The sequence below is a fragment of the Aphelocoma coerulescens genome, chromosome 2 (assembly GCF_041296385.1).
Source record: "Aphelocoma coerulescens isolate FSJ_1873_10779 chromosome 2, UR_Acoe_1.0, whole genome shotgun sequence".
Classification (NCBI taxonomy): domain Eukaryota; kingdom Metazoa; phylum Chordata; class Aves; order Passeriformes; family Corvidae; genus Aphelocoma; species Aphelocoma coerulescens.
Window position 1 is genome coordinate 63,757,649 of NC_091015.1, and position 15,237 is coordinate 63,772,885.

General features: G+C 37.9%; 1 protein-coding gene across 1 annotated transcript in view; it reads right to left on the minus strand.

The window, feature by feature from the left end:
• Positions 1–687: 687 nt before the first annotated feature.
• The window catches only part of POU6F2 (POU class 6 homeobox 2), a 325,507-nt gene continuing 310,957 nt past the window's right edge, over positions 688–15,237 (minus strand). Inside the window, exons 8-10 of the mRNA XM_069005862.1 lie at positions 13,328–13,496; positions 4,738–4,906; positions 688–1,521 (exon numbers count right to left, since the gene is read on the minus strand). Coding sequence (XP_068861963.1) covers positions 1,017–1,521; positions 4,738–4,906; positions 13,328–13,496 — 843 coding nt within the window. The 3' untranslated portion in view covers positions 688–1,016. The remainder of the gene's footprint in view (positions 1,522–4,737; positions 4,907–13,327; positions 13,497–15,237) is intronic.

Sequence of the window (15,237 nt, forward strand, 5' to 3'; positions counted from 1 at the left end):
CAAGAGATTGCAAAACTGTTAAGAAAAGAAAAGAAAAGAAAAGAAAAGAAAAGAAAAGAAAAGAAAAGAAAAGAAAAGAAAAGAAAAGAAAAGAAAAGAAAAGAAAAGAAAAGAAAAGAAAAGAAAAGAAAAGAAAAGAAAAGAAGAGAAGAGAAGAGAAGAGAAGAGAAGAGAAGAGAAGAGAAGAGAAGAGAAGAGAAGAGAAGAGAAGAGAAGAGAAGAGAAGAGAAGAGAAGAGAAAAGAAAAGAAAAGAAAAGAAAAGAAAAGAAAAGAAAAGAAAAGAAAAGAAAAGAAAAGAAAAGAAAAGAAAAGAAAAGAAAAGAAAAAAGAAAAGAAAAGAAAATGAGGTGACAACTACGGAATGACTTTGTACACACCTGCAGGGGGTGAAAACAAGGATGAGAGAAATTAATCCTGTTGTTTTCCTCTTTGCAAAATACAAATGTAAAAATTTGTAACACAATTTTACACTCATAAAAGAGTAGACTAACAATCTAGTTTGCAATGCCATGTTTCTGACTTTGGTTAATAGTTTTCATAGTGAATCAGCACTTGATACCTGAAAGGCTACAATGACTCCTCCAGGTGGCAGGCTTGTATTCTCTTTTAAACAGATAAAAGCTTTTTTCCTTTTTTTCTTTCTTTTTTTTTGTTTGTTTTGTTTTTCCTTAAAATGTGTTCATATTTTCATAATATACAGAAAAAATTAAGCTGTTATTTGGTTTACTTGAAGTCCATTTAAAAAAACTGGCTTTTTCGGGTTTTTTGGGAACTAATTCTACCACACACACACTAAGTGTTGTGTATTTTTTTTGTTTTGTTTTGTTTTGTTTTGTTTTTTTTTTTTAAATAGGAAAACCCACGGACATTTATAAACTGTTCTGTCCTTCCTGCAGTTTTCTCAGTCTTTTACTTACAAGGGTGATGAATAGGTATTTTCACAGAGTTCAAATGGACACGTTTCAGTTGGTGTGGGGTTTTTTCCTGTGTGATTTGGTTTGGTTTTGTTTTGTTTTTAGGAGTTTTCTTCCAGAGAGTCTGTTAAAGGCTCCATAGGAACTGCCGTCGCGGGCTCATGTTGTTTCAAACGTTTAATTGTGTTCTTCAGTGCTTGCCTCTTATTGCAGAACCAAACTCTAACTACTTCCCGGTCATAGTTCAGTTTCTCTGCAATCTCTGTCATTTCTTGCCCAGAGGGATGCGTGTTCTTCTCAAAGTGGGCATTCAAGATTTCAAGGGCTTGTGGCGTGAATGAGGTACGCCTCTTGCGCTTTTTGGATGGTTCGCTCCCAATAAACTCGGTAAGGTTCTGCATCCCTGCTCGATGGCGGGCCTCAGCCTCAGCCATCCACCGCTCAAGCACCGGCTTTATCTTCTGGGCACTTTTAGGGGTGATGTCCAGCTTTTCAAACCTGGCAGGATACAAAAGGCCAGGGTTCAGTTTGGCTGTCAGACTGCTAGCTATAGTGTTCTCTTGGGCTTCCTGTGGTAGGAAAAAGTGGCTTCTCAGGATGGTGTGTCTGAGGGAAAATTGAGAAAGAAGAGTCTTACACTGATGCTCTGCCAGGGTGGGACTTCCTGCCTGCCTGACTAATTGACTGGCAGAGATAATTTACAATAGATTATGAAAACTGTCAGGTATATCTATAAGTATATCTATACATAGATATAGATATATATATATTTATATATAGCTAGATATTTAAGCTAACACAAAATGAGCACTACAACAAAATTCTAAGTACATTAAATAATACAGGTTAAGAATCGCATTTTCATATTTCTGATGATCTTCAAATCCCTTGAGACTAAGTCTAATTACAGGAAATGATATCAAGGCAATTGCTTTTATCATCTTGTCTTTGTGCTTAATCCTTTTGTTATCCCTCCCAATCCAAACACCACAGCTTTAATAATAAAAACCAATGGCAAACACTAGTCTCTGAATATCAGGTTTCCTTTCCATTTTTCAGCAATCTTCACTGTTTGTAAGCTAAGGCTATATCACTTTTCTGGGTTGGAAAAAAATTCCCATAGCCACGGCGGTGTTCAGCTGAAACAGCTGGACACTTTGCAATTATCTTGCTGTCCCCACAATGTGCAAAGACAGACTCGTGTTTTCCAGATGAAAACCAGCAGAACAGTCTACTAATATGCTGTGGCATCAAGCTGAGTTTATTGTGGGATTTCTGTAAACTGTACCAGAATGATATCATTTCCTGTAAATGAGGTCTTCTATATATCATTTTGCCATCAAAAATCTTTTGCCAAACCAGATTTTACAAGTATTATAAAACATCTGGAAAAGCAGCCACACAAAGCTTTAATAGTTTCAAAAACAAGCAGAAGAGCTGAGTTCACGTTTCAAGTTTTATAGGTAATTGTTTTTTTCATTTACTGAGTTCATCCTCTTTTGCTACACATTAAAAAATCTTAACCCAAATCCTCTGGTGCTACCCATTTGTATTTTCCCACTTTGCTCTGTCCACTCTGCATGTTGTGGTAGTTAATGCTGCAGAAAGGCAACAATTACTGGATGTCGCTGCTATGCTCTCCAGCCCAGGCGGTGCTGAAGCACCACCACCACCACTAATCACAGAGTGCTCTGGAGATGAGACCGACTGAATCAATGCCTTTATGCAAAGAAACTTGGTGACTGTAGCTGGCCATTTTTAGTGTCTCTATTCAGCATGTGGAGGCAGCAAAAAATATTCCAGCAAGAAACAAAGCACTTCTTACAAACAAAGAATAAGACAAAGAATAATTTCAGATAATAATACTCCAAAGAATTTGTAACTGGTGCCTGACATCTTAATGTGGTATTGACTGCAAGGTGTCATTCCTTGGTGTCCAGTGATATTTCAGGCTGAAGGATATATTTTAGAATGTATTGTGTCAAGTTAAAGAAAATGCTGCTATTTGCATGCAGAACATATCAAGGTGGTATATTGCTCATATGACCTCACAGGCCATCAGGAGATTCTACATTTGTCTTCAAGTTGGTTGTTCAAATTGCTTGCCTTACTGCCCCTTCCATTGACCTGGAGTTCATGCTGAAATTTGTTACAATTAAAAAAAGTTAAATCTACTATTTCTGAGGAACACATGCTGCCACTGAAGCAGCTTGTCTTGGTGCTTAACAAAACATGCACAGTCATAGCATGTAATTACAGCCCAAAATGGTGTCTGTCTGAGGCGGGCAAAGGAAACTAAAAAAACTGTAACCTTGCAAGTATTTGGGACCAGCTCTTGCACCCAATTTCATGTTCTGAGCAACTTGCCCCTCCAAGGAGCCCTCCGTAAAAGGTCTCACCATCCCCAGCGCTTTCTCAAAGTGTGAGGAAGATGGAGGAAATGAGAAGACAGCAAACAAGACAAAAGTAAAGGAAACTGCAAACTGTCTCTTTAAAGTATAGTATGATAAACAGTAACTTAAGGCTACAAAAAATTGTCAGTTGCTAAAAACTCCACCCATTTTAGGCATTCTTTACCAACTGACCACAAAGAAATTAAAAAAAAATACAAAATCAAAATTAATCCTTAGCAATAGGGAGCAATAGCATTCATATCATTGGCATTGCTTGTTAGTGTTGTTACTGCAGGACATGTTTGGTATAACGACATACAAGTCTTGAAACAAATTTCCCAGCAGTAGTATCCCTGTATAGACTGAATAAAGGTTATTTTCTACAGGGAGGTATCTTATAAGAAAAAACAGTAGGGGAGACCATAGAAGTGAGAGGATCCTATGGAGCTTTTTGTATTTAACAACAATCAATGGGTTTTATGGAAAATCATTGAGCAAAATGTGAGCTGCAAGCACACTACCCCATACTGATGTTATTTATAACCTTAGTCTTTAACTGCAGGAAAAGTACACTTCCGTTCTATGGGGAATACATTAAAAGTATAAAGAGCAGATAAAAAGACAGAGCATTTCATGGATCACCAAGAACAAAATCCACTTAAATGAGCTTAGAGCTGGTTTTCTTGGCTTTCACTGATGGAGAAGGACTATAAGGCATTGCCCAAGAGGAAAAAGCTGTTACCTAAGTGTGTTTGTTACCTCATGCATAAACATGGGATTACTGTAACACACATACATGCATATAAGGTGTTTGCTTCTACTTTAACTCTGTCAAGACTGTATTATTATTTCTTATGATTAGGACAGAGTTCTGCTTCTGCTTTGCATACATGGATTTGCCAGTTTTTTTCAGTAAATATTTGGGTGATAAAAGATGAATAGCTGCTGGTTTGCAAGATAGCAGGAAGGCTATTTTTTTCCCTTCTGTGTTGCCTAGGTAAATCATCATTAACATCCTCTATGTGAAGTGCTAGCCACAGTAATACAGGTTTTAACTTAGCAGGGATGCAGCCATGAAATATTTGTTCAGTAACCCTATCTGTAGAAAATGGCACAGTATGAAGAGGGTCAGCTGGTGCTCATCCAGTATCAGCAGGATTTCCCACTCATCTACGGAATTAAGTCTCTATGCTAGGAACAGTGTTTCTCACTTGTTTAAAAAAGGAGGGAAAAAAAGAGACCAAAATCACTCTAAATAAACACAATAAAAACAATTTATATGTTAGGTAACAACATTATTGGCTAATTTAAACATCAGGTTAAATAATATAAAGTCATGAGACTCAAACACAAGCATGCTCATCACAACAAACTGGATCATTATGAAGAACAAAGAGAGAAGAGGAGAGTTTATGATGTAACTTGTTACCTGCAGATGGCAGACTGGCTATAGGCTGGGCCTTCAGTGGCGCTTAGGGCTTGGCCAACTTGAGTCTGTGTCAGGCCAAGGGACAGGCGCCGGATTTTAAAAGCTTTGGCAAATTCTCGTATTTCTTCCAGATTTACCCCATCCACCTCTCCAGTGGCTGTCTGAGGATCTGTTGAGATATTTTTTAAACATGTCAGTTCTTTGCATCACGTATCAGTGGGACAGGCTTACAGCTGTTTTCAGTGTCAAGACTTTCAAGTTCAATTTTTTTAATACTGATCCCTTTCTCTTCTTCCCCAAACAGAAACAGACTGGCCTTGTCAGGTGTGTTATGAAGCATGTTTAGATTGCTAAGATGCTGACTGGGCTGCAGTTGTTTGCAGGTGCTGGTGAGGATTTTCAAAGATATGCTGTTGCCGAACTCCTGAAAAAGGCCAGCTCACCTCAGAGGGAGGGTGTGCCTGGGCTCCTCACTGCCATTTATGCCTTGCAAAGTCTTCTCTGGGTTGAGAAGTCTTGTTCCCTGTTTTCCCTTCTTATCACACAGCGAAAGAAGGTTGGTGTTACTATATTTATATCCAGCCTGTGGGGAGGGCTATATATATGTATGAGCTGCTTGGATTTTTAGCTTGAAATCAAGTCTTTCTGCTTTATCTAAAGGTAATGTCAAATAAGGAGATTCACAACTATTTCTTCCCTTTTACACAATACCCAATCTAAACTGACACATGAATGTCCAAAATAACCCAGCAAATGAACAAGCCTAAACAAAATTCTGCCTTTAAAACCTCCTTAATTTAAAAATAATCTTTTAAAATATTCCCTTCTGAGAAGCAGCCTTTCAAGCTTTTTATTCTGCCTCCCATCAGGTCGATAATCAAGGAGCAACAACACTGGTTTTGGATGGTAATGCTGCACAGTTTCTTTACTTCTACATTAGCCCCTCAGAAGATAATGCTTATGATGCTGTGAGAATAAATCTGTCCTTCCTCTCTATAGCAGTTTACTGACACAGAAGCCTTTGTCCCTGAAAGGGCACATAATAAAGCATGTCTACCACAGAAAAGCTCCTTTGGAGCTGGATAACTTGGTCAATTTAGGACTTATCAAGGGAAATGACACAACAGCTGGAGAATGGAACTTTCCCCCCTCCCAAGCTACTGATCCTTGTGTAAATGAAAGTGTTTGCCAAGTCAGAGACAGCATGGGACTGGGATGGTAGAAGATTTCAAAGTGTTGTGCAATCCTGCATGTAGTGAAGCCATTCTCCCAGTGAGACATCTCTATTGTTCTTCACCTCATTCCTCAGACGCTGAGGTGAAAAGTTTGCAGCACAATAACCCCTCAATTTCTGTAAATGCAAGCAGTTGTCCAAGGACAGTGCTAGACTACATTACAATTCTGAACCCTATATGAGAATGGCTCCTGCTAGTACAGCTATAGTGAGGGCTTATCAGCATTACAGTAGCAAAGCTTTTATTTTCAGGGGTTTATAAGCCTGGTTTAAAATTTCCTTATCATGGAAATATCTTATGAAAGAATCTTTTTGTCCAATAATAGACAGAGGGAAAAGGGGTTTCTGATATATAAATTTAGCCTATATCTATCTGTTGCTTGAGTGTAAGAAACACACACGGCAGTAATATCTTAAAAATTTGTGTGTGTGCAACCAGGGACCACATGAACTACGCACAGATAAACATGCACATAGGTTGAACCTTGTTTCAACAATACTCCACACTCAGAATCATCTCTGCTGTTCTCACTGCTGTACTTGTGGTCATCTGTACACCTATGCACTCATCCAGTACAAAGCTAGGGTGAATATTACGTGCTTTAGGACTAAGTGCTGTGACAGTGGCCGCTCAGGTTTCTAAAGTAATTGCCTTTAGAAGCATGTAATTTTCCTGCTTATGCCATATAGTCTACCTAGCATACCAGTTCTGAATTTCAGAGACACAGAAGGGAGCTGAAGACTTATCTACACTTTCGGTCTCTGTACTAAATATCATAAATGATACTGGCCTCAAAAAATCCCCTAAGTACACTAAAACTGTGGCCTTCCTTACTTCTTTCCTTCTGTTACTTTAAGGCCTCTAACTAAGGCTGTTAGGTATGTGACAAAGGACAATTCAGGTGTTCTTAGACAACTCGCAAAGTAGCAAACTATGGCACCTGGCACCTGTAATGCTCCCCAACTCCTGTTAGGAATAAAAAGAGAAGTGAGAAAACTAATTGCAGAGAACTTAGAGAGATTATAGAGAAATTCTGCCAAGTTCTGCTGGATCTAGAATGATCTGGCACTGTTGCAACAGTTAACACCATGGAAAGACCTTTCCTGCCTGTGGCACTTGGATGAGGGAAATATTAGGCTGAGCTCTGCTTGAGATGAGAAAAAACTGTGATGCTTTTCAGTAATACAGGAATAGAATATAGTATATAGTGGAATGATCTGTTGAGAAAAAGGCTTCATTCTTTCATAGCTTCTTTGGCAACAGGAAAGTACTAACAGATGGACTGAAACACTAAAGTGTTTTATCTTGAACTCTAGGGAAAATAGCCTTTGTAAAAAATTGGAACCACTTCTACTTTGGGTGTGATTCAAAGCCCTTTGAAAATCCACAGATCTTGTTCTCTGTCACCTCCCTAAAACACAAATAGTGCTATGAAAACCACTCTATTGATATCATCATTGGTCTGTTTTACTCTACCGCATTAAAATGCCATCTGTACAGTCTTAGAGTGTGTGGTCTAATATATGCACATACATAAACATATTCAAATAGATTATGGACTTTGTAATTACAAGTTCTGGGCTCTCAGAACAGTTGAACATATAGTGCATTTCACATTTTAGGAAGAGTAGCTTATTGAAGACAGTAAATAAGCTGGTGCTTTTTAAATTAAGTGGCTATCCCAGGGAAGGCCACCCAGTGCAAACAGGAAAATAGGGAATACCAAACCCATTGAGTATTTGGGATCTACAGTAACAGCATTTCAAGACTCCAAGTTCACATTATTGCATGAAAAAACAATGGCTGTCTATGAAACTACTGGGTGCTGGAGAAAGGTAAGAGGGTTGTCTGGGACCATTTCAGAGGATATGGGTACATGTAACAAAAAGGAAGACAGCTAAAATTCCACCAGCTGTCCTGGTGGATGTTCAAGGTAGATGAGCAGTATGGAAGAAATTAAATCCACAAGCTCTCCTGCACTGAAATCTGTTTTTTCCTACTGAAGGGAATACTTCTCCCACTTTTGAACTCTTCTGAAAATCCTATGTGAGTTTGTTGTTGAGTGAAAATATGCTGTGATTTTAATAGTTAGGGGAAAGAGTTGCTACAGAGAAATCAGTGCACCCTGAAGGAGAAACCAAATTTCTGTTGCAGAGTTCTTCCATGGGAGGGATTACAGGGGGATGATTTCCCCAGTCAGACAGGAGGAGAAATAGCTGGCTGAGGAGGTCCAATGGAAAGTAAATTGGATAAGAAAGGCAGGAAAAAACATTGATAATGGAAAATGGAGTGGAGCTCAGGGGGAAAATAAAGAAGAATAATTTGTTTATGGGAGGCATTTTAATTTTATAGTAACAGATGAAAGTAAAATGAGTTTGGAAGGAAGAAAGGAACTTCATGGGGACACAAGTCTCAGAGCACAAGGGGAAGCCAGTGATTTCCACAAAGAGAACATATGGCAGAAAAGTTAAAGAAATGAGCAGAGGGATGCATTTCAGAAGAGGAAAATGAAATGGAAAAAGGGAGGAATAATGATGTAGAATTGAATGAAGAGAAAACAAAGAAGACAAAAGAGAATACAAATAGGATTGGACAATACAAAGGAATCATACAGAAGGGACAGGAAGAATAGAGATGAATCTTGCAGTCTTTGCTTAGACAGAACTTACTTTAAAATATCTTTTATTTGGAAATAGCTGTTACATTTTGTCTTTAAAATAATTAGCACTTGTTGCTGGTTAGAGATGAAGGCGTGATTATGACAGAAAAGGGAAAAGTTATAAAGAAGACAATAACCTAAAGGAAAAAAAAGGACAGGAAATTAAAAAAAAGAAAGAGAAATTAAAAAGTAAGGAAATGCACTTTTTTGAAATTAAGAAACACATTAAAGGAAAAAAAGCAAAATCATACAGAAAATATTAATAGAATGAAAAGTAAAAGAAATAAACCCAAGGAACATGGAACACTAAAGTTAACAAAGAGAGTTCCTATGACTTTCTCATTGTACTTTAATAATTTCTCTGATGTGAGGCAATGTCTTGTAAAAGAGTTAGTCTCTTTGCAGTCAGTGTGCAGAAGCTTGCCCTAAATAATTATTTGCTGAAGTTAGGATGCTCTATGCAATTTGATTAACTAAAAAAGTGTGACTAGTTTTACATGAACTTTGCTATATTTAGCAATTATTTCTGGAATATAGCAAATCTCTGCCAAGGTACTCAACTCCAGAACCTCTGCCAGAGGTCTGGACTTCCTTTGTAAGGAACAAGGAAAAGGAAACAATATTCCTACCTCAGGAGGGATAAAGAAATCAGAGATAGGTTCAGGAGAAAACAAGTTGTTTCATGCTGCCCTCATGCCTAAGGATTTCTCTCAGAAACACTAACCCATTGCCCGCCTCATCCCACTGAAAGACTTTAAATCGACTTTCAGACGCTGGATTTCAATTGTAGGCCTTTCATACAAAGGTCTGCAGCCAGTGTGGGAGCTGGGATGTTAAGAAGGCCCCAGGCTTGACAAAGATGTGCTCCTGCCCTTCAGGGATCTGCATCTAGAAACTGAACAGGTTCTGTAAAGAAGCATAACAAGGATGACTTTCTGTCTATATCCTCATGTGCAGCCACAGTTTTGTGCAAATGGCTTTTCAGTCACATGAAACAATTGTCAAACTCATGAAGGTCATTTAATACTATTTGGTGAAACAGTATTGCCGAGAAGGAAAAGCTATAAAGGATCTTGTCTGATTTTCATGTTTCATTACACAGGTGGTTTGATCTTTCCTTACTGAACTGCCCATATTTTCCTCTTTCTTGTAGGCTCTTTCCACATTAATAGAAAACAGTAGGTAGCTCTCTTGTGCCCTGCAACATCATCCCTGATGTGGCAGCTCAAGCAGGCTTAGGCATGCAGTGTTAGCTCCAGTTTATGGTTGGCTACATGCTCTCAGAAGTATGCTGGACAATCTTTAAGGATAATTGAGATGACTGGTTTGCTTCTATCTGTGTAAGGTTGCTATATAAATGGCAGAAGTGAGTTGATCTGCTCCTCACGCTACTCATTCTGTTAGTCTTGAATAGCAGACACTGGATGAAGCTAGAAGCATAAACTCAAAACAACTCCACAAGTTTTTATTTATGTGTAGCTATGTTTAACATGTAATTTTTTCCAGGAAAATCCTATGAATAACATTTTCTTTTGGAATGCTCTTAAGATCTGAATTCCAGTCAGTTAATTTCCTAGTACAACTCCTTTGTCAGTCTGACTGTATGAAAAGTTTCCTATGCCTGTAGCTCTGGCCTGCTTTATGATAGAACTGCAGTAAGGAGAGGGAGACTGACTTGATGCTCTTTTTTGTGATTATTTTTCACACTCCTCTGATGGCTTCTGGGGAGCATGGAAGCGGCGTCAGCAGGATTTGGATTCAGAGGGGGCAAAAATTAATCTTGAATCTTAAGAAAAAGATGATAGAAGGAAAAAACCAAACTTGAAGACTATTAAAGAGCAGGGATCAGAGTTTGGAGTGGAGGGAGAGAGGGCCTGACTGTGCAGAGTAGTACCACTCACTGTGCTAGAGGAAAGAAAATAGGGAAAAAGAGGTGGCACTAGTGATAAAACAAGATAAAGGAAAATAGAAGCTACCTAATAAAAAGGCTGGTACTCTTAGTACAGATATGGTCTGGAGACAGTGACTGAGTGAGAACTGAAATGGAAAGAGAAGTTAGGTAATGATGGACTGTGAGGAAAGGACTGCAGGGAGAAAACTAGAGGAACAAAAGCATGGAGGCAAAGGGAGAGCGGATTGCATGGAGAACAGTGTGAAGAATTAATGGCACTAGAACAAGACAAGTAGTGGATGGAGTCAAGCCTGAGAGGATCAAGTAAAAGTCCTATGTTCGTAAATGTATCTCCCAGTTGTGCCCAAATTGATATTCCTGTGCCTCATACTGCTCTGCTCTCAGCCAAATCCATAAGCACAGCATGCTTATTTTAGAGAAGAACCAACAAGATGGTAACAGAACTATCAGCTTTTCCATCCATTCAACACATATTCTATTTCCAGCCATGAACATAAAGATTATCTCACCATATGACTGATGTACATTACTATTCTGCTTTTGTAAAAACCTTGAAATTTATCCAAGCAAAAAATGAGGCTAAAAGAACATCCTTAGAGCTGCACAAATTAACACTCAGAAGCTACAAAATGCTGGAATTACAGCAGCCCGCAACACAGTATAGCATAGTCTTTGAGCCATGGATTATCATTTCTTTTTCATGTGCCGTGTTCAGTGAACAGGATGAACTGTCCTTCATTGCAGACAAACTGATTGATGTACTGCCTTTTTACTTGTTCAGCGTGTGGCCCCAGACCTCTATTAAAGTTCTTCACTAAAGACATCTCCTCTTGAGCTCTTCTGGTTTTTTAAAAACCTTAATTTATTTTCTTGTGTTTCTACAAGATGAGGGTATTCCCCTTCTCATTCACAGAGAAGTGGACAGATATTAAGGGAAGAAGCATTTTTGGGTTACCCAGTCTAGGTCAAGTAGGAAATGATTTTTTAGACTGTGTCTTCAAATGGTTCTTGATACAGTTCCACAATGAAAGTGCACTTAAAATTGCAACTGTGACTACCAGGTTCTTCTGTAAATTAAAGTCCAGATTCTCAAGCTGGATATTGAGGGAGCACTTGTGAAAAATCTCTTTTAAGTGATTTGCCTGCTGTTGCGCTGGAATTACATAGCAGACAGAAGGCTTCAGCTCCTCAGTCCTCTATTGCCTCAGGCAAGACCATCCTTCACTCCTCTACAGCTTCCTACCTGAAATGTTATGCAAACTGGGGAACAGATTAGTGAATCAGATAAACCCTGGGACAAAAGCCCACCTGTTGCACTAGTAATTCTGATACATCCCTAGGACAATTCCACTGGGAATGCAGTTAAAGAAGGATGAGCAAAAAAATCATGACTGCTTGATTTTACGCACAACAATATATTGTTATAATGAAATACATGTTCTAATAGGAATTGCATACAGTTGAACAAACAACAATTTTTCGAGCATCTCCTAACTTTTGATGGATTTATCCTGTAAACTTAAAAGGGCTTCCTCTATGTTGCATTTATTTTAAATTAGAATGTCCACAAGAGGAGCTGTTCTGGACTAGCTATTGAAAAATAACTCATTCTGCACCAGCTATGTTACCCAATTTTCCCACATGGACTAGGATAAATTTTATGTATTTGTAATGTAAAACCTCTTATTTGTCTTCCTCCTACAAGCATGTCTACATGACAAAATTTACTACTGACAGAGCAATAGCAGTATATTTATATCACTATAATTATATCTGTATCTATATGCAGATATTTTCATTCCAGAATAAAAGTATTCCCGCTGGGAGTTTTATCAGCATAATTTTAGCACTATAGCCCTACTGGTAATTTCCCCATGTAAAAGATCTCTGAAAAAAATCTAACCAAGATTTTTTCACATCTCTCCTTGCATGACAGTTTCTCTAAGCCCTTCATAAGCTTGCATCAGTTACATATTTTACATTACCAATATGGCATAAGCTACAGTGTTTGTTTACTTAGAATATATACATAGAGTATCATAGAACAAGATCATCCAAATCACTTGGATTTTTGCAGATGTGCAAAAACTGTTAATGCTTCTTATATATATTGTCAACCTGTGTTTTTTGCTATGTGAAGACCAAGTTAGTGCTGAAAAGGTAATAGCAAAGACTCTGAATAGTGAGATCTGGATAAAGGGCTGTTCAGGTCAGCTGTTATATTCCTAACACTGGAACTCAGTTATTTCACTGCAGTGTACTTCTCTCTTCTCCCCTACATGTTCCAGTTCATTCTTGTTTGAACGTTGCAAGCTTTTTCTGGCAAGAAAAGTCTCTCACTCTAGATTTGTGTAGTATTAGGGTTTGTAAAATGGTTTGCTATATCAACCAAGCAAACAAACAAGCAGCTTAACCAAGAGTAGGAGTACCTGTTTGCCCACCAATTCTGAGAAATGTGATTCATTATACTGACTGATTCAAAAATGTCTAATTTCCAAAAAATGTAAACTACATTTCAGTTACAATAATTGCCCTCATGAGTCAACTAATGGCATTTTAATGACCATTTTCAGCATTGATTAAGATTTCTAAAGGCATGTTTACCTTAAGCCCCATCCATGACAGCACTTAGTAATTCTCACTGGTGAGAGTCAGTCTATTTAGCAATATACAATCTACTATAAATAAAAAAAAAACAAAAGGAGGGAGAGCAGATTCGGAAACTCAGCAGTGAGGAGAACAAACAGAGGGGAGAACTAAGGAGAGCCAGGGAGCAATACTTACTGCTGACTAACTGGCCAACACTCAAAGCTGAAGAGGAGGAGGATGAGGAGGAAGAAGAGGAAGCCTGACGCACTGGGCTTTGAGACATAGATGCTTGACTGTGAGCCAAATGCAGGAGATTGGATTGTGAGGCTGCTTGTCCCACTTGCGTCTGGGAGGGCTGATGGAGCTATATGTTAAAATGTAAAAATAGGTATTTAGAAAGTGAAGCAGTAATAGAAAACTTTCAATGCACCATCTCACCCATCTACTTCTGGGGAACAAATCACATCGGAGCACTAAACACCACGGGCTTTGTTCAGGTTACAGTGTTACAGTAGGAGGAATCTGAAATGTTTTGAATATTTTCTTTCTGGTTTTACCTGGTTTAACTGGATACTTAATCTAATTAGAAGCTAAATACTTTTTCTGAAATAGGTGATAAGAGACCTATGACATTCACAGCAGGATTCTGATTTAGTAAATACATATCCTTACCTGTTTTCTGACTCATGAAATCAGACTTTTATTCCCTACATGGATTCTCATAGAAATCAGGATTGTTTCACAGAGATCCTTTCATACTGCAGGACCAGGGCCAGGAAGATTGGGAATGGGGAAAAGGACATAAACCGAGCCAAAATCCCTTTCCTACAGGAAGCAATGATTTGTTTTATGACAGATCTAGCAAACAAACAAAAATCATGCAAATGGATAAGTCATCCTTGACTAAAACACACAGGGAAACTTCTGAGCCCCATTCACATCAGGATTGTATCCAGTAAGACACGTCTAAAAAGTCTAGTGAGTATGGTAGATGCAAATGATACACTGTGATACATGAATCTGACTTTCTAAAATTTTTTAAACAAATATTACAAGAGTGTATTCTTTGTTTTTTCACTAGGGGAGTGGAAAGAACCATGCATCCATTCTGCCTATGGTATGACTTCATGTGGGATTGAAATCTAGGAACATTCTTTGGTACAGATTTTCACATAAAACTCAGAAAATTCGAAGGGCAGTCTCTACAGAATGAAGGCACACAATGGACTTTACAGTTTTGAATTGGGTTCTAGTAATCCAGTACAGCCTTTTCAGAGCATAAGAATACAGTAATACAGTACCGATACACTCTGGTGACTGCTGCTTATTATACCTTTATTTTATGTTGATTCTTGATATTGATCAAAAAAGATAGTAAAAATATTCTAAAAAGGCTTCACCTCACTGCAGCTGTTATCTGCATTTTCTACAAGGGGAAAAGATAAAGACCTATTTGGCCTTGCTTGAAGTCGGTAATTAAAATCTACTTCTTGAATGCTATGGAGTATGAATTTTTCTCTTTTGATATCTAACTGAAAAAACAACTTTAGAAATGGAGCTACATTCATTAGTAACACTCAAATTATATGCATTATCCTCCCAGCACACACAGAAATGTCTGATGCTAAGTAGACAACAAATTGTATAACACTATAGATAAAGGTATCTGTTCAGATTCAAGATGACACTTTCTGTGGAATATGTATGAACTATTTTAATGACAATATTCCTTTCAGAGCCTGCTTAAGAATGGAAAAAATTTCACTTTTTTTCCACCTTCTACATGGCATAATATAACAGAAAATGAAGGAAGAAACTTTGATTTAACCTGTAATAATAATGATAATTATTTATCTGACCACTTTTAGTGTATTCTGACTTCCTTGTGGATTAATAAAAAAAAGCATCTTTTTATATCAAGGATTTTTTTTATCAAGTACATTTTAAAAAATACAACATGCCACTTTATCAAGGGGATAACAGTTGAGAAGCTGATTAAAAGGCTTCCAGTTTTCAGACTCATGCAAGCAGTGAGAATCTTTAAAAAAATTCTCTAAGGGCTGAATTTTATCGACAGAGAATTCCCAACCCAGAATGTCTACTTT